This window comes from Capronia coronata, assembly GCF_000585585.1.
Source record: "Capronia coronata CBS 617.96 chromosome Unknown acBCG-supercont1.7, whole genome shotgun sequence".
Lineage (NCBI taxonomy): Eukaryota > Fungi > Ascomycota > Eurotiomycetes > Chaetothyriales > Herpotrichiellaceae > Capronia > Capronia coronata.
In genome coordinates, this window is record NW_006912899.1 from 1000240 (window position 1) to 1019114 (window position 18875).

General features: G+C 52.7%; 7 protein-coding genes across 7 annotated transcripts; 3 read left to right on the plus strand and 4 right to left on the minus strand.

Moving 5' to 3' along the window:
- Window positions 1-1588: 1588 nt before the first annotated feature.
- On the minus strand, window positions 1589-2413 carry A1O1_07925 (uncharacterized protein; the record flags this gene model as incomplete). Its single annotated transcript, XM_007728791.1, has 2 exons — window positions 1589-1874; window positions 1935-2413. The coding sequence occupies 2 exons, from the start codon at window positions 2411-2413 to the stop codon at window positions 1589-1591; spliced, it is 765 nt and encodes a 254-aa protein (XP_007726981.1).
- Window positions 2414-3788: 1375 nt separating this feature from the next.
- A1O1_07926 (uncharacterized protein) lies at window positions 3789-5678 on the minus strand (the record flags this gene model as incomplete). Its single annotated transcript, XM_007728792.1, has 1 exon — window positions 3789-5678. One exon carries the CDS (start codon window positions 5676-5678, stop codon window positions 3789-3791), a length of 1890 nt encoding a protein of 629 aa, XP_007726982.1.
- Window positions 5679-7187: 1509 nt separating this feature from the next.
- A1O1_07927 (uncharacterized protein) lies at window positions 7188-8432 on the plus strand (the record flags this gene model as incomplete). Its single annotated transcript, XM_007728793.1, has 1 exon — window positions 7188-8432. One exon carries the CDS (start codon window positions 7188-7190, stop codon window positions 8430-8432), a length of 1245 nt encoding a protein of 414 aa, XP_007726983.1.
- A 291-nt stretch (window positions 8433-8723) lies between these two features.
- A1O1_07928 (glycerol kinase) lies at window positions 8724-10564 on the minus strand (the record flags this gene model as incomplete). The annotated part of the gene is made up of 3 exons (XM_007728794.1): window positions 8724-9071; window positions 9215-10385; window positions 10443-10564. The coding sequence occupies 3 exons, from the start codon at window positions 10562-10564 to the stop codon at window positions 8724-8726; spliced, it is 1641 nt and encodes a 546-aa protein (XP_007726984.1).
- Window positions 10565-11475: 911 nt separating this feature from the next.
- On the minus strand, window positions 11476-12614 carry A1O1_07929 (uncharacterized protein; the record flags this gene model as incomplete). Its single annotated transcript, XM_007728795.1, has 3 exons — window positions 11476-11904; window positions 11959-12183; window positions 12234-12614. The coding sequence occupies 3 exons, from the start codon at window positions 12612-12614 to the stop codon at window positions 11476-11478; spliced, it is 1035 nt and encodes a 344-aa protein (XP_007726985.1).
- A 1043-nt stretch (window positions 12615-13657) lies between these two features.
- Window positions 13658-15787, plus strand: A1O1_07930 (ATP-binding cassette, subfamily D (ALD), member 2; the record flags this gene model as incomplete). Its single annotated transcript, XM_007728796.1, has 1 exon — window positions 13658-15787. The coding sequence occupies one exon, from the start codon at window positions 13658-13660 to the stop codon at window positions 15785-15787; it is 2130 nt and encodes a 709-aa protein (XP_007726986.1).
- A 1692-nt stretch (window positions 15788-17479) lies between these two features.
- A1O1_07931 (uncharacterized protein) lies at window positions 17480-18571 on the plus strand (the record flags this gene model as incomplete). Its single annotated transcript, XM_007728797.1, has 2 exons — window positions 17480-17552; window positions 17853-18571. 2 exons carry the CDS (start codon window positions 17480-17482, stop codon window positions 18569-18571), a joined length of 792 nt encoding a protein of 263 aa, XP_007726987.1.
- Window positions 18572-18875: the final 304 nt, after the last annotated feature.

Sequence of the window (18875 nt, forward strand, 5' to 3'; positions counted from 1 at the left end):
GCATGGATAGGTCCAAGGGAACGGTACGTGAAGTCGTGGAAAAGGGATCGACCGGGAAAGAAAATGCTTGGTTGAGGTGTAGACGACTACCAGCCCAACGTTGAGAAACCCGGAGAAAGCTGGCGTGGGGTTGATGATGCTGTTGGGTGTTCGCTCCCTGCAACAACAATTACTACTACGGAGTCTCCGGACTCCGGACTCCTTGGTACGGAGGAACGGAGCGCCACGGTCCATGGCAGCAGCCACTAAGAGACGCTTGATTCTGACGTCGAACGACGACCTTGTCGACGTCGAGGCCGCAGTCTCAAATCATCACATCTGTCCCCTTCCTGGGCCCCGTGTATTTCTTTTGGACAGATATCCCTCTAGGCCATACACTGCTGGTCTTGAGTCGTATGCCTATCTCTCTCGGGGGTCTTCGTTTCTCCATCCTCCTCTATCTAGTCCTGCATCGTGTCTTCTACACCATGATCCTCCCAAACAGGCTCCGCGATTAGGAACTGCGTCATCGCCTAGTATCGATCCGTCAGGGCAAGAGACTTTTACAGATGGGGCAGCTCAGAGGAAAAGACCCTCCATAAGTGCAAGCTTTTGGCGATACATTTATCCAATCCTGGGACGTCGGCCACCGTTGTCAATCTGTTCTTGAGCACGATGTGGGACTGTCAAATATGAGCTTCTATTTACGTCCATAGGGGCCTCTTCCGCAGTCAAGTTGAGCACGTGCGCTATCACAATTCCCCGGATATCATCAATGAGCCACAATCGCCCAACGCCCCGCGTGCTTGGCCGAGTACTACAATTAAGTTCAAATGGATAGGCTTACACAAAGAGTTGCTCGGTCGGTCGTTGGCTGTGGCTGACACAGGATGAATTGGAAGCGGTTACGCTTTTCCACACACGACAGCTTTCCATCGGAGCCGATATTTCTTACAGCTCTGTCCAGCTTTTCCGGCTCTGTCATCGCATCATAGCATACTTCAGTCCTTTCCGAGTGAATACGAATGGAAATAGTACCGAACAGCCAAATCTGCTCACTATTCTCACGCAATACCAACATTGGTGGTGAAGGGTGGGGTCAAGCAGGTCGTTGTGCGCCCAAACATTCGCAGTCAAACAGCTGAAGCAGTATATAAAACCGAGAACGGCATCTGTGATGGACGAGCTTTTGCGGGGTTGCCAGCGAAACACATGCCAGATTGGATGACCGTTCAACTAGAATGGGCAGGCAGAAACGCCCAACATCTTCCTATGGCTGCCGAACAGCAATTCTTCGGAGCTGGCGAGGGTTTCAGGCCGCGAAGAAGAGTATTGCGAGCTGCGTCCTCTCAAACCGCCAGTATCGAGTCATCGTCACCGCTAGGTCTGTGAGGTGGGCTTATCGCCAGGCGATTGGTGAAGCCCTTAGACAGCAGCAGGCCTGTGACCCTTGCACAGCCGACTGTCTGGAGACACTCCTCCGTCAAGGGTCCCACTTCCTGTTGGAAGGTATTCCAGAAGACGGTTTGCAGATTGTCGTAATCTTCAAATTTAACCCAGCCGTATCTAGGTGTGTCCTTCCCTGTCAGCGCTTCGAGACAATGCAGGTTCATGCCGAAGGGGGCAAGCCCAGCCTCAGCCCAGTCGCAACGCCAGTAAGGTGGCACGACATCTCGTCAACCATGAGATTCCCGCTGCGCAAGTCTGGATTCAGGAAAACCATAGGCAGGGAGAAGATTGCATCCATGGAGTCGATGCAATGTTGAACAAGGACATGAAACCGTTCCGGCAGGGATGTGAGCAGAATCCGCAATTCTCTGAGGTAAGTCTGCCGCAGACTGGTTCGGTGACCTTCTTCAATCGTTGCAGGCTGGCGCCATGATAGAGCAAAGAAGCTGTATTACTTGTCCTTAGCACAGTTTCCGCGGCGGGCATTGGCGCAATCGATGACCTACCGTGCCATATCTGTCAACAGGTTCTCACGTTGATCGAAGCGCTGCTGAGTGTTCCAAGGAGGCCCGTGTACCAACAGATGAGTCCTACCCGGTGCTCGTGTCATCACGACCGGGAATATGGTCTCTTTTCCATCTACCTCACTCCCGAGCTCTTCATAGAACGATACGTCTGGTGCCAGGGATCCATAGACCTCCTTTGCCAGCACGGCGTTCTCCACCTTGAGCCTCACTGGTTTCAGCCGGAATTGGACAATGTATTCGAGTTTCGGCCCAGCGTAGACCGCGTAGCTGCAGGTACTCTGGATGTCGAATGGTACGACATCTCCGCCAACAAGCTCTTTCGCTCGGGCATCACAGTTTGGGCGGGTAACCGAGGTCTTTGCGAAGAATTCTGCGATGCATTGATCGAAAGAGTATCCATCAGGTTGCGCCAATGTATCGTCGCCCGCCGGCCGGTCTGTTGGTGGTACAGCGGCCATGCTTGTAGTAGAGAAGAAGCATGATGGGGCTTCTGGTGATCTTGAGGCTGAGATATCGTCCGGTGCCCTCGTGCATATCCAATCTCAATCCCGTGGCGATATAAGGCGGCTCTCAGTCCCACAGTGTATTGTCTCCTTGGACCAGGGTTGCTGTCCAATTAAAGTGAAGGCTGCCAACCTGGAGAAGGTCCAGACCAAGGCCAAATGAGTCTGCCTATCCAGAGGAAACATGCGGTTAAGAGCAGTTTTGAGTCCAGATCTTTATACGATCTTTTGGACCAATGACGGTGGGTCGGATCTGTACTCTTCTCGTTGGATGAACATGCCTCCTGTCAGGATCTCGAACCAAGGTCCACACCTCTTCATGCGAGCCAGTCGTGGTATGCGTCCTTGAATCAGGGTGATTGGTTCATGCCGTCTCATCAGCAGGACCAGGGTCAAGAGAATGATTTGAGAAACAGCTTGACCCTGCTTTCGGGTTACACAAGCTCGCCTACCCGTCCAGGCCACGAGCGTGGTCCAGCTCCGGAGACGAGGGGCGTCAAGATGGAATTTCCTCAACTGGCTTTCAAGAACCCAACAAGCACGGTACTGCATGTTCGCTCAAGGCACTTGCCAGTGGGCTTCTAGACCTCCAGGCACGGGTCTATGGCATGGCGTGGCGTTCACTCGGAAATGTTCATGCTCAAGGATGAAGCTATTCAGGGATCTGGTGAGCCTTGAGTGGACTGCCTTCCCGCACGCCATGTTGCGGATTTCTTATTGAATTTTGCTCATTCTATGGCACTTTTGTTACTGAACATTGCTGTGGAGGCGTCTGCGAATCCAGGACTCCATATCAGAGTGTGTGGCACTGCCTCCCACACCTGAAGCTGATCAGAAATAGCACTATATACCATCGCCAAAACTGACCTCCCAGGCGCGTCCCCAAACCTGCGCAATGGCTGTTTTACCGAGGCGTGAGTAAGCCATCCTGAGCTGTGGCCAGGCTGTGCACACCTATTTTACGCTTTCACATGCTTGAGCAGTCGATCGAACGGCTATATTCGCCAGAGATATCCCCCGATGTGTCTGGTTTGTTTAGTGGCGACATTATCATGGGATGTTGGAAATGTGATTTTCATCCGCTAAGGCAATACCTTCGAGCCTTTCAGCTTTAAAGCAGACGATGCGAACGTTCGACGGTTGTTCGATGGCCATGTTACTGGGAGAACGGAGTTTGATTATGCTTGGTGGCCAAAGAGCGAGTTGAATCAATCAAGTTCATCATCTTGCTATACCGCAAAACAAAGAGAAGTCCGACACCTGGGAGATCTCATGACATTCCCCGGTGCCGAGACAGTTTGCAGAGCATACGGCGTCCGCCACGATTCATTTAAACAACCAGGATGTCGAATACCTCACCACCGTCAATCCTGAACCCTCCGCTTTGGTCGTCACGATGCACCAGCTCTGCATTCATGATTCCATGAACATATGCTTCGCCAACGACTCTCGAAGCCGATCCATCGTGAGAGGGTCGCAACACAAGTGGCATCGGAGCGCCCAAGGCTATGACGATAACATCGCCCTCCTCTGCAAAATCTGGGACCGTGGCCATGTATGAACCTTCGGTGAATGCAATTCGACGGCCTTGCTGAATCAGGGCGACTGCTTGCATATAAGCGTCAGCTTCTGTAAAAAGCTTACTGGGTTCTTCTATCATATTAGCTAGGCCGCCATAATCCTCGGGAGGTTTCCAAAATTTGTAGAATGCCTGGTACACAGTCCAATCCAGTCTGCCGGTTGAGTCTGCAGTCATCGTCCGCCGTATCACATCCTCCAGGCGCTCCTTGGTGGGATAGTCTTTGTCTCGGAAGTACTCTTGAGCTTTGCAATGCAGGAAGGAGTGTAGGCGCGCGCAAGCAAGGAACAAATCCGCGCCATGCTTCGTCCCTGGCCTCTCGGAGAAATAAGCAGCGTCATCATGGAACGAAAAGGTGCAGGGCTCCAGGACCTCACGGATGACATCGACGACTGCACCTCGAACAAGCAAGCTTCTGGGATCACCCCTTACTTGTCGAAGATTGGGCTTGGATCCCGCACTACAATGGTAGCCACCGTCTTTGGGAAAGGGATGGCGCAGATATTCAGACATATCCGGCGCCCATGAAGGTAGGGTCTCTCGTTGGTGACCGGCATGTCGAAGCATATCAATTGCCATATCCGGCTGCGTCAAGGAGTAGTGGGCGAGTCCAAGGTAAACATCTTCCGCGCTATTCGACGGCGAGTAGTCGGGTGTGAGCACGTCAATGACATCGTTGTCCACAATGCTCATGAAGGCATACACCTTGTCTCGGGGATCAGACACCGTCGCACTTCGACCACAACCCAAGGCCCGGTACAATGGGATCGCCTCCTGTGAGCATAGAGAAGCCCTGAGCTGGCGAATGGAGTCCAGGTGTAGCCTGGTGCGCACCGTGGATCGAAAACTCGACCTCACACATCCGCTCGGTGCAGTGGAGTCCATCAGGGCTGAAGTGACGCTCTGAATGCTAGGAAGGCACTCGAGTAGGTCGTCAATGACAAACTCGGTGCTTCCATACAAGAACCGAACGTGCCGGTTCAAAACAACCTCCGAAATGACCCAAGCCCGCGTAAACCAAGGGCGGTGCATAAGATCGACCAATGTAGAAGCGGTTTGCACAGGCAACATCCCGAGATTGACAACATCGTCTTGCCGTTTCTGTTCTTTGTCTTTCTTGTGCAAGTCCTCCTTCAGGGTATGTAGCGTGGTTTTGATCGCTTCTCCCTGAGTCACAGACGAGTCTCCAAGGTACACAACTACCTCCATTGCTGAGCCAAATATGTTCCGCATCAGCCGTAATTGAGAATTGCGCTCCGCAATATGATCCTGGTTGATGCAAATTGCATCTACCCAAATCCAATGGTCTCGGATCGCGAGTGCGCATAAAGCCGCTTCGAGGTTCGCAGTCACAAATAGGACCTTGCCACAGCAGGATACTGCATGTGAGCGCTCTGGCGACCCCCAAACATAGGACAAGGCTATGTAAGGCGGAGCTGTTGCCAACGAGAATGTTTCCAACCCGATTGACAAGGACCTCAATCCCGCTGGGACCGCAGTGCCGATGTTGTCCGAGACAGCGGCGACAGTAGCAGGCTGTATTGGGTCTGTCTGAGGCTCTTTTGCGATACGCACAAGCCGAATTCCCTGTTGATTGGGTTTGAGAGGGGTGTACCGATAAGGATCATCCTGAGGGGCCATTTCCCGCGCAGCCAAATTACCAGATGGAGTATGCTTGTAAGGTCAGCCTGGTTTGGGGATGCTTTCACATCTTCGAAAAGAGTAAGGCAAAACAGTCCTCAAAGGACAGGCACTAAATAGCATTGACGATGCCTGACAAAAGCTGCCTGCAGTCCATCGACAGATCGATGTTGAAGTAAGCTGGGATTCCTCCATGTGGTGCGTGCCGGTGTCCGGGGGTTGCATTGCTGGAGAAGGTATAAGTTGGATGCGGAGAGGACAAAGAAAACTTACGAGTTACATTTTCTGATTGGCAGGTGGGATGAGTATTTGACAGCTTGACGGCTTGACCGCCTGATCAAAAGCAATGACTGAGAGGTTTCTGGAGGGCAAAATACGAGGACTGGTCAAGCCGCAGCCATCCATTGGCAATCCGGGGAAATGTTGATCTCACCAGCCGGTTTCCGCTGCGAGAGCCTGACAGCACATCCCATGGGAAGATGCGTCGTTCCCATGCCTGCCCTTAGGGGACCGACCCCAGTGCCACCGGAGGCCCGCAGGACTTGCGCATTTAGAGCTCATGATTCCAGCCCTGCAACAAAGGATGTCTTGTCTCTTGTCTGACTTTCTTAAAGCTCAGAAGGAGAGACCGTGACGGCCAAGCTGCAATGGGGTATAGAGACATGCTCATTACCTTTGCGAATCTCATCACTTCTTCCTGGCTTTCTGGAAGATGATTGACAGGTGAAGAATAGCAGCTCCATTGTAGGCTGCTAGCAATTGGCGGAACACAAGATGCGAAAGACGCGTTGGCTACTACTATTAGTAGGTAGACAAGGATATCGACTGGGAAGGAGAGTTCGCGGATCCGGTAGTAGGCTCTGACGTTCCAATCCCAAACCAAGGTCCGGTTACATGACTTCTTGAGGTTTCTGACCGCTGCTCGGCCGAACATGAATCGATCCGAGAGCGGGCTTAGGTACGAGATGTGAAGACTGTTCAGGGCGAGCAACGATGATGCGGTTAGGGTTGGCTGTGCACCTTTCGTACTAATAAATGATAAAATGGACCCAATGTTTTCGATGCCTGTTTGGTCGCTGTACTATAGTACGTAATAGGAGGTGCAGTCGCCAGTAGAATTGATAAAAGCGGCGGATGTCAAAAGTTGCAGGTCTGACCTCGACCCGAGTCGCGCCACGACGCGAAACGCAATTCATGATTCAAGCCCCAAAGCGCAGGCAGTTCTACGCTCTTGTTCCGGGGTGCATTGGACAGCACGACAATGTCGTAGAAATACAAGGTGTTTCTGAGGGCTGCGGGACCATCAATGCCCAAACAACACCAGTACGTCCTGGTTACAGGTGCGAACAGGTACGTACCTTGTTTGACCACCCGCTCGGAGTTTGTGGTCAAAGGGGAAGCCGTTATTTTACTGACACCTGAACCCCTTCCGTCAGTGGTCTCGGACTCGGTATCTGCTGCCGTCTGATCGACGAGTATCTCACGTCTTCGCCGCCTGATGGCTCCTCCATGACGATCATCTTCACGACGCGGAGCGTTCGCAAGGGCTCCGAGACGTTATCCCAACTCGAGAAGCATCTCGCAAAACATAACAGCTCCAGCCCCAAGTCTGACCGCCGAGTCTATTTCCGCCCCGAAAATGTCGAGTTGACAAGCCTTCTCTCTGTCCGCGCGCTCAGTCGAAAACTCTTGGCCTCGGATATTCCTCAACTCAATGCGATCGTCGTCAATGCCGGGATAGGAGGGTGGTCTGGCGTTAATTGGCCACTGACAATATGGAAAGTGTTGACGAGCATACGACAGTCTACGACATGGCCGACGTTCAAGCTTGGGCTGGTTGGACTTGTAACACCACCGCAGTTGCCACCGCGAGAGTCTGGCGCGCCCCGGAATGAGCCAGTGCTCGGAGAACTGTTCTGTGCAAACGTTTTCGGACACTACATGCTTGTACACTGGCTCATGCCGCTGCTCTGGGCCTGTACCCCCGACTCGCCAGGCAAAATCATCTGGTCGTCCTCTATCGAGTGTGGCAGACACCATTACAACCCCCGGGACCATCAGGGACTGAGGTCCGCCGCTGCTTACGAACATACCAAACGCTTGACGGACTGTATGGCCCTGACGGCCAACGACCAGCCCGCGACAGCGAGAGTGGTCAAGGAGTTTACCACCCCATTCCATCCGAACTCCATGCGAGCGAGCCAGCAGCGGCCTCAACGATCTGGACCGGTCTTTCTGCTCTCTCATCCCGGGATCTGCACCACGGCCATCATGAGTCTGTACTGGATCATTCACCAGTTTTATCGCCTCGGTATATATCTTGCAAGGCTGTGCGGCTCGCCCTGGGCCAATGTGACGAGCTACCTCGGCGCCGCGTCTGCGACTTGGCTGGCGCTAGCGTCTCCCGCCGAGATCAAGGCTAAGATGGTCGAAGCTACGGGACACGTGGACGGCCGCTCCTGCAAATGGGGCTCCGCATGCGATCGGCTCGGTCGATCATCGGTCCGCGTGACCGACGTGGAGGGCTGGGGTCTGGATGGGACGGGCAAGCCTTTCAGAGATACTTGGTGGGCTGGCCACGTGGGACGGAAAGCAGGCGCAACAGACGCGACCTCGGAGGAAGTGGAGAACTTCATCGCAGAGGGTGCACACGTTTGGAAAGAAATGGAGGCTTTGCGGAAAGACTGGGAGGCTCGGATCGAAGAACTCGAGGCCGAACAAGGACAGAGCCAGACTAGTAACGGACATCCGTGATAGGCAATGTTCAGATTTCCCTCCACGCCCCGAACGACGCCTACGCTCAATCTTTGGGCGCTGCTAGTATACAGATGCTACATTCCTCCTTTTCCCTGCTCTTTCACTTGGTCAGCAACATATGAGCTTTCCAATGTTCACCATCGGGTCGTGCTCGCATATTTTGCATAGTTCTCATGTCCTGCCTAGTGTCCACAACGCCTCGCAAACCAACCCGGCGCGGGGAGAACTCCTAGAACCATTGCTGCCAAAGATCATATGAGTGTGATGACTTCCGATACTTCGGTTCTCTCAGTCATCCCTACTCCTCCCATAGTCATCGACGGTGACGGTCTGCTCGAGCGGTCCCTCGTCTTCTTCCAGGTTGTCTTCAGCGTCACTCTCGGCTTCGTCGTCTTGTTCGGTCGTCCAGCCCTTGGACATCTGGACGGCCTTGTTCCACTTCTTGTACATTTTGTCACTGGCCTTCTGTGTGATTTTGGGTTTAAAGACGAATCGCTCTTCCCTGTTGATTTCTCTGAGTTCGTCAAATGATGCCCACACTTTGACGGCAAAGCCAGCCGCAATAGCGGCGCCCAGTGCTGTCGTCTCGCGCATCCGTGGTCGGTCCACGGGGATTTGTGCCACGTCGGATTGAATCTAAAAATTCTCAGGTGATCAGTTTCCAGTCAAACAGATGATGGAAAAGGCAAAAGCGCAGAAGAAGGCTGCCACAACCGGATTTCTAGCACACCTGGGGATTCGAGGGGCGACAAATGTGGTTCAATGGTTCAAAAACTCACCTGCATGCACAGATCACTGTTACTCATACCGCCATCGACGGCGAGTTCAGCGAGTTTGACACCAGCATCCTGCTCCATAGCATCGAGAATGGCCTTTGTCTGGAAGCATGTCGCTTCAAGCGTCGCGCGGGCAATATGGCCTCGCTCCGTATACGCGGTAAGACCCCAGATGGTGCCTTGGACGTCGTCAAACCAGTAGGGTGCGAAAAGGCCGCTGAAGCCTGTAACAAACACGCAGCCGCCGTTATCTGGTACCGTACGTGCTAGTTCCGACACCTTGTGCGAATCGCGGAAAAAACCCAAATTGTTCATGAGGAATTTCACCGATGAACCGGCCACCGCGATCGACCCTTCCAGGGCATACACTGGTTTGATGCCTTGAGAAGAGAAATCATACGCCACGGTTGCCAGCAAGCCATGCTTGCTAATCACAGGTTTCTCACCAACGTTGTACAGCAGGAAACAGCCTGTACCGTAGGTGTTCTTCGCCCGGCCAGGTGTGAATCCGCACTGGCCCACGAGAGCGGCCGATTGGTCACCAAGGCATCCTGCAATCTTGGTACCTTTCAGTTTCGTGCTGGCAAGCTTGCCATACGCCTCTGGGTCGGAAGAGGGCACGATCTTGGGGAGGTGCAACTTGGGAGTTTTGACGTCGAGTCTAAAGAAATCGATAAGTTTTTCGTCGTATTTTAGGGTGTGGATGTTCATCCACATGGTCCGGGAAGCATTTGTCGGGTCTGTGACATGAACGTTCGCCTCAACACCACCATTGAGCTTGTAGACGAGCCATGTGTCGACCGTGCCAAACCCCAGAAAGCCTTCTTCGTATACTTTCCTCACGCTCTCCGCGTGCTTGAGTAGCCACAGGAGCTTCGTGGACGAGGGATACGTGGACAAGGGCAGCCCGCAGAGATTCTGGAGTTTTTCGGCACCCTCGCGCTGCCGCAGTTCATGGACAATGCGATGTGTACGCGTGTCTGTCCACACTATGCAGTTGTGTAAAGGCTCGCCAGTCCTGGTATCCCACACACATGTCGTTTCCCGCTGGTTGGTGATTCCAATAGCCTTGATGTCCGCAAGTGAATATCCTTTGGCCTCGAAGTCACCGCAAGCTTTATCTATACATTCCGAGACAGTAGCGACAAGTTCGTTCGGGTCGTGCTCGTGCCACCTACAAAAAGGATGTTTCAGCGACAGTGCTGTGAAACATATAATGTTTGTTACTCACCCTGAATATGGGTGTATCTGCTTGAACTCGATTTGATGTGAGGCTACTGGGTTTCCTGCCGGGTCGAAGATCAAGAACCTCGAACTCGTTGTGCCGTTATCGATCGCGCCCACGAAGGTCATGTTCGCACTTCCCGTCTGCGATTTGGTCAGCTGTGTACATTCATACGGGGATAAGACCATACCATCTTGCGTCGAGTATCAATGGAAGTTGTCAACGGCGGGGTATTCTAGAACAGCAAGGGTATCGAGGGAAGAGGACTGGAAAGACTGCGGTTGGGACAGGGGACAGCGGGATCAGTGATATATGGTAGGAGCCGCGGTCACTGTGGGAAAGAAATTAGTGGCTCTCCGGGAACTGGAGCTGGAGCTGTGGGAGGCATACCAGCAAGCGGCACACTGGGACATGTAGCGGGCGCAGCGGAGGACTCCTTGATCATGGGATTGAACGCGTGGGCGTGGGTGCGGGGACCTTTGCGAATTGCCAGTGCTGTCCTACAGTTCTACAGGTTCTTCTGGGAAGTGCTCGGAGTCCATCTATGAGGTATGATGCAACGCATCACTCGCGCAGAGGAAAAAATGACGTCCCCACCATGCCGACCGCCCCAGATGGGCAAGATTATTGCCCGAACCTCCTGCATTGTTCGGTCTCGCAATCACCGAGCAAACTGCGCCAAAAACGGCCCTGCCGCGGCATCCGGACAGCTGGTAGCGAACAGCGGTCGCACAACAGCCCTATAAAGACTACGCACACAGCACAAAACGGTGCTCCAAACTGCCTCCGGTGGAGACCCCGTTCGGTCCTCTGAAAGCCCCGGTCCACCTAGGTACAGGAGGTCACGAGGGTCTCCCAAGTCTAGGCATTTCGCTTTAGGCCTGGAAGACTGCAGCTAATGGGAGCAGGTCACCAGCATCAACACCACTGAAATATATCAGAATCGCGGGTTTTCTGCATTGATATGTACAGGACTGTTCCCGCAAGCAACAATCAACGGTTGTAATTTGATATTTGCCCAAGCCACTGTGTCAGCGCTCTATTCTTCGTCATCTGCTTCCTCTTCTTCCTCCTCGGCATCCGGTTCAGGGCCCAATTCCTGCATCTGCTTTGCTCGGAGCTCCCTCATGCGGTCAGCCGGTCCAGGTGGTCGAGTGACCAGGTCCGCAATCTGGCCACGGCCGACCAGGGATGCGACAATGCTGGCGCCGACGATGAAGGTGAGGACGAATCGGTAGATTCCATACCAGGATGGTGCCCAGCCTGAAGCGGATGCTCTCGCGTCATTGTAGTACAAGAACGTAAATGCGAAGAATTGGGCGATCAAGCCCACTTCAGCTGGGAGCAGAAGCGTCGGCCATGCGACAGCCGTAGCAACAACGCCCATAGCGTATCTGGGATAGCCCTTATAGCCACCAAAGCCGGAAAATTCGAGACCCCAGTGGATGGCACCCAGAAAAGAGATGATCTTTGAAATTGATTAGGACGGGTAGAAAAGAAGGGCTTGCAAACTGATACGCACCGTGGCACCATAACCGAGCTGAATTGGCTCCAAAATATGCAAGAGTGTCTCGGCAGTCTCACCAGACATCAAAAAGCCGGTGCCGTGGTTGGCAGCATACTGAATGTCGAACGACAAATACACTGTCGTCAAAGAGGTTGCCAGGTAAGGAACCACGCCTGCCAAACCAACATAAAGTGCCTGGCGAGGGACTTCGTGCAGACTGAACGTGTCCTTGATAGTTTCCTGCTCCGTAATCAGTAAACCAACTGTGTAGATATGCGGTGTTGACGAACAAAGTCACTCCGGATACCAGCCATCATGTCAACATCTTGCTCTGGGTCGGCAGCGTTAACCTCGCCGGTGATGGGGCGCACACTGGATTCCGTAGACACGATCTCAGGTACAGGCTTCAAAGTCTGATTGTACAGTTCTTCTGCCGCCTTCTTCACGTCGAAGTGGGCGGCTTTCTGTCCAGCGGTGGACTCGTATCGGACCATTGACTTCTGTGCCGTTCGCGCAAGGGTGAGAGAAAGCACCTTCGACGGTCGGACAGGTCTTGCAGAGGTTCTCATAGTGGCTTTCAAGACATGGTTGTAGAGGCTGGCTCGCGGGGTGGGAGCTTGAACAGTTGCAAAGGATCGCGGCAGCGAACGCGCTGCGGTTGTGCGGAACATAGTTGCTGACATATTCGTCTGAGGTGGTCGACAGGGGCAGATATGCTCGCTGGCCGACGAGGACCAGCTGTATGCAGCTGCAAATCCGAGTTTGAGGAGCGGAGAGGTTGGGAGTTGTCGGTTGAAGAGGTCGAAATGAAGATTGAGGTCAGAGCAAGAAGCTCTAGATGGGAATAGGAGCTAGCATGACGGTAGTATTGTTATTACAGAAGAATAACGCAGATTTGTAGCTCTATCAAGTGTCCAAGCTCGTCATTTAGCCGGTAATACGAAGCCTCTCCTGACAGTGCAATTTGCTCAAGATTCATTGGGCGGTGGCGCCAAGAGAATTGACAGATCCAGTATCGAATGCGGTCGGTACATGTACCTTAGGCTAACTGCCTACCACCCTGAGGTACCTCTACATACCAGGGACCTACGTACTACGAGGTAGGTGCATACTAGGTACCTTCAATTAGATCTCTACCACCTGCTGATACCATCTCTACCGCGTTTTCATGGCAGTTTATGCATTTCGCAGACGAGTAGCATCTTATTCGGATTGCTGATGATGTATCGACTACTCCCAGGTCACTCCACTCGTCCATTCGCCGGGGCCTGAGGACAACAAGTGCTCGCTCATCCGGCAATTCCTCCACTGCACCGCACTAGTAGGGTAAGTGCTGTTGTACCCTGCGCATAGTGCCCTCCAGGAAAGACCTCTGTTGCGGCCCTCCAGTTTCCTTTCAGTGTGAAAAGAAGTACCTACCTAAGGTAAGTTGTAGCTCTGATATCCAATGAGCTAATAAGGGTATTCTGATAATGCGACTTGGAGAAACGCACTCGGTTCTGATTGGCGGGGCGTGTCAGTCGGTGGAAGGACCTCGGCCGTTCAAGTTGGACACAGATGTGCTACGTGATGTGTTCATCTTGCATCACAACATGTGAAACAGCAGCATCGCAAGTCCACGGCACCTCGACTTCTGATCACACGAAATGATACAAATCGACACAGCGGCTTCAAGCTCCGCCTCGTAGTCTATTTCCCTTTCCTGCGCGCCGCCATGGCAGCCCAATCGAAGCTGCTCCCTCCAGGGCGTACTGTCAAACAACTCATTTCCGAACTGACCTCCCTCTACCTCAGACATCGCACCAAGATATCCCGGACAGTCTTCATTACCCTGGTCGCTGCGCTGATCCATCGAATACACAATGCCATCTCGGAGCAGAAGGCTGCCGTTCGAAGGCAAGCCGAGATTCGAGCCCAGCAATCCGCCACGATAGGGGACGCAGATGCGGCGGGCCAGGAACAGAAGAAGAAAAGAGTGGAAATAAACAGAGAGTTCTTTCGCAACCTTCTTCGTCTATTGAAGATTGTCATACCCGGCTGGCGGAGTAAAGAACTGCGACTGCTGGTCAGCCATAGCGTCTTCCTCGTTTTTCGCACCCTTCTCTCCTTATATGTCGCCGATCTGGATGGCAAAGTTGTTTCCGCGTTGGTCAAAGGCCGTGGCAGAGACTTCGTGCTCGGTCTAGTATGGTGGATGCTGGTTGCTGTGCCTGCGACCTTCACCAACTCCATGCTGCAATATCATCAAACCAGGCTCGCACTTGCTTACCGGACACGGTTAACGAACCACATCCATGAGACGTATCTGAACAACATGACATTCTATGCCCTTTCGGCGTTGGATGATCGAATCAAGAACCCTGATCAACTCATCACTGTTGATGTCGCGCGATTTAGCAATTCGCTGGCCGAATTATATTCGAATCTTGCCAAACCCATCCTCGATATGGTAATTTACAACTACTCATTATCCAAATCCGTGGGCGGAGAGGGTCTGTTTGCGATGGCTCTACTGGTTCAAGTATCTGCCAATGTCATGCGTGCACTTACGCCCCCTTTCGGGAAATACGTGGCAGACGAGGCAAGATTAGAGGGAGAATTCCGATTCCAACATACTCGGCTCATCGATTACAGTGAAGAAGTCGCTTTGTACTTCGGACATGAAGCCGAGAAGGATACCTTGGACAAAGGTTACTTTACATTGATCAAACATGTCAATCGCATATTACGAAGGAGATTCTATCATGGACTCATGGAGGATTTCGTCATCAAGTACTTCTGGGGCGCCTTGGGTCTCATCTTGTGCTCCCTTCCAGTCTTCTTCAAAATCCCTGGTCAAACCTTACAGGCAGCTGGCGATCACACTGAAAGCTTTGTCAAGAACAGACGAATGTTACTCAGCAGCTCCGATGCATTTGGACGAATCATGTTCTCCTACAAGGAAATCACCGAGTTGGCCGGTTACACTTCTAGAGTGGCAGGACTCCTGGATGTCATGGACGATGTCTCAGCCGGCCATTTCGAGAAAAAATTGGTTAGCTCTGCGAGCACCCAGGAAAATGCTGCAGTATTGAAAGGCCGCGGGACCATCGAAGAAAGCGAGAATATCGAATTCACAGATGTTCCTATCGTCAGCCCCAACGGCGATGTTCTCATTAAGAAACTGAGCTTCCGCATCAGACCAGGCGACCATCTCCTCATTGTGGGGCCGAATGGCTGCGGCAAGTCAAGCTTGTTCCGCATCCTCGGCGGCCTGTGGCCCGTCTATGGTGGAAAAGTAAAGAAACCTAGCTTCGAAGACATCTTCTACATCCCTCAACGTCCATACCTCAGTCGTGGTACCCTCCGGGACCAGATTATCTATCCCGACACTCTGTACGAATTCCGAGCGAAGAATGGCTCGGAAGGAGACTTGAAGGAAATTCTGGAAATTCTGGAAATCGAGTCTGTCCTCAACCGGCCGAATGGCTGGGATGCCGTCGAAGAATGGAGAGACGTCTTCTCGGGCGGTCTACAGCAGCGCATCGCAATGGCCAGGCTCTTCTACCACAAGCCCAAGTATGCTATTCTGGACGAATGCACTAGCTCGGTCACTCTCGAGATGGAGCGAAAAATGTACGAGACTGCCAAAAGCCTGGGCACTACCTTGATGACGGTGTCTCATCGCCGAAGTTTGTGGAAGTATCATAGCATGATTCTCCAATTTGACGGTCAAGGTCATTATGTCTTCAGCAAACTAGATGCGGAAAGGAGAATCAAACTCGAAGACGAAAAAGAGGAGCTCGAAACACTGCTGCGTGGCGTGGAAGGATGGAAGGCCAGACTAACGGAGCTAAACGGATAATACGAGTCAACGTTGCTTTCCCTAGTCGAGGGAGGTCGAAAATCTCACCTTGAATGGATGATGTGCGACATTGACTCATTCCAGCAATTGTGAGCGTGCGTCTGTTTTTCAGATTGTGTGCGGGACCGCAACCAGCCTGCTACAATCGACCGAGCAGCCTGTTGTCTATCTGATCCATGGCAGTAGGGTCCCATCTGTGAACCTCGAGACGTACGGCTGCCTCTTTTTCGGGCTTTTATAGAGCAGGGACCGTCGCTTCTGCTCGGCCTTTGTCGTGACTATCCCGACTTCCCGGCGAATGCGATGACCATGGAGACTAGTTGACACTCATAGCGCCCCTTATCGCTTCTGGAAGCCAACAACCGTTCCTTGGACTTGAAAACCTTCCCTGAGGTTTACCAAAGTATCATCAATTCAAGGGCACCGAGGTTGCGAATAGGATAGCTTCGCACCCTGAGTGCGCTTTCGTGCTGAAAGTCTATCTGCTACTGACATTTGTGTCTACATTATTCCAGTGAAGTATCCAAGCCCTGTTCAAGGCCCAGTAGTCTTGAGACCCTTGCCGCCGGAGCTACATATCCTGTATGCAGGAAAAGAGCGTGTCGGTATCGCTTGTACAACGGAGTTCACCCAAGCCGTTTTGATCCCAGTCTGTTCTCTCCACACGACTTCAGCGCTTATTGTCTGCTGGCCCCCGGCTGAAAGAGTCGTTGTCTCCGGAATGCGGAGGAAGTGTCTCCAACGAAGCACTGCATAAGATAGCGTTGGAGAACCAATACCCCGTGCTTTTACAACGCCATTGGAAGGTACTATAAAGCACATCAACCAGCCACTGCCAACGACTATCTAGAGATCTTCGCCATCTAGTAGGACACTCTCGCCGGTGAGAGAACGCCTCCTCGTCCTTATCCCCACGCCCTCACCTTACACCATTCACATCATGACTTCTTCCACCCCAAGACCGACATACACCATAATTCAAGCAGATGGACTATATTCGGTAAGCGAAGTACTAGTATGGAGTAAACACCAGGACTACTTCAAGTCCTCCTTCATCAATATGGTCCAGGCCGTCATCTCACCAGACCCAAGCAGCATCCCGGATAGGACCGTCTCCTATCAGGTTCCTGAGCCCCAACAACCTGGTTTCCCGTTCCGCTCAAATTACATACACTACCCTGTCTACGTTTTGTACCTACATAATCATGCTTACCACCGCGGCAAACTTAGGACGATATTGTCGAGCAGGAAATATTCAGACCTCTGGCGTGGCAAGACTCTCATGTCGACTATATTCAAACGAACCTCTGGCCGACGGGGGTGTCTGACGGCAAGCCGTGGTCGGACATTGACAAGACCCTACGCGAGCAGGTCGACGGCATCATGCTGCTCAAAATGAGTTTCACAGAGCAGGACTTGGCTTTGTTTCCGAAGTTGAAGGTGTGAGTGAACACTTTACTTCTCTATCTATTTACCTCCGCCCGCCTGGCACATTGTGAAGTTGAGGGAATGGTTCTCGGACAGCATGTGGCTGTTCAAGTCCGGACTTGACTTGCCCTTCCTCCCGATCGGCATAATGCTGATTGGTTTGCAGCACTCCCTCTTGCTTATGCGCCTGTCGTATCTCGAAGGCCACGTCCCTTTCGCATGCTGACACGTCGCGTTTCTGCTCCTACCTACAGCATCGTTCGGATGGGCGTTGGCTATGACACCCTCGACCGTGTTGCACTGGCAAAGCGAGGCGTCACGGTGTGCAATGTTCCAGGTGAGTTGGCAAAAAAGCCCATGTGTGGGACGGCGACCCGAAAAAGAAAATGGCCAACTGGCGCTGCTTCTGCCATACCTCCTGCCATCCTTCTTCTCGGGTCCTTGTCGTCACCTTTACTACTCCCGCAAATTCTCGCAGGATTCTAGCAGGTCCCGTAACACCCGGTGCCAGAAACTGATCTTGCGTTCTCTTTCCTCCTTTACTACCCCGCTTACCCTGGTCTCTTTGCTCGCTCCGACAGCTTTCAGCCTTGATACCCTTTCACTGACCAGTTCTGTCTCTTTCGACCGCATTCAGACTACGGAACCTGCGAAATCGCCGACCACGCAGTTGGTCTAACCCTTTCGCTTCGGCGCGGCATACTGTTACACAACGACGCACAACGCGCCACTCCTCCCGCCGGGTGGATGTACATCGCCACACCTCTGGTTTCACGGCTACAGGGCGCAACGCTCGGCATTATGGGCATCGGCCGCATCGGCACGGCTGTGGCGTTACGAGCTAAAGCATTCGGCTGGCACGTCCTCTTCTACGATCCGTACGTGAAGAATGGGATCGACAGAAGTCTCGGAATCGAGCGCACTAGGGACATTCGCGAACTGTTCCGACGCAACACGACGTTGAGCGTACATTGTCCTTGTACGCCTGAGACAAGGGGCATGATCCGGTACGACTTGTTGAGCCTTTTGCCACGTGGGGCTGTGTTTGTGAACACGGCAAGAGGGGAGATAGTCGACTTGGATGCCATCGAGCGCTGTATGAGGGAAGGGATCATCAGTGGCGCCGGGCTGGATGTGTTGCCGGAAGAACCCGTCCCTGAAGACCGTGTACATCCGCTCATTCAGGCGTACCGGAACAAGGAGTCTTGGTTGACTGGCCGCATGGTTTTGACTTGCCATACCGCCTTTTACAGCCCGGAAAGTCTCGTCGATATTCGGCTCAAAAGTGCCGAGACTATGCGGGACGTTTTGATCAATGGGGGAAACAGCAATGTTATTGCTCCAGAGATGGAGTAGCTGGACAGATCTGGGATCATAGTGGTGGCGGCACACTACCGGAACAGAACAGGAGAAGTGGTATAGACATCTCTATCCCTGAAGTCTGCAGAATCTAATGACAGACATTGAAGTGGACGGAACGAGGAGCTTTGGACGTTTTTCTTCTCCTACTATCGTAGAATCAACCCGCGATCAGTTTACAGTACATACTGGATGCGCACATGACTGCTCTGCGAACGGCCTCGTTTGATGAGAACAACATACTAGTCCATGACCGTGTCGTGTCCAGGCCACCCCAGTCTGATAGTGGAGCTTGCCACGT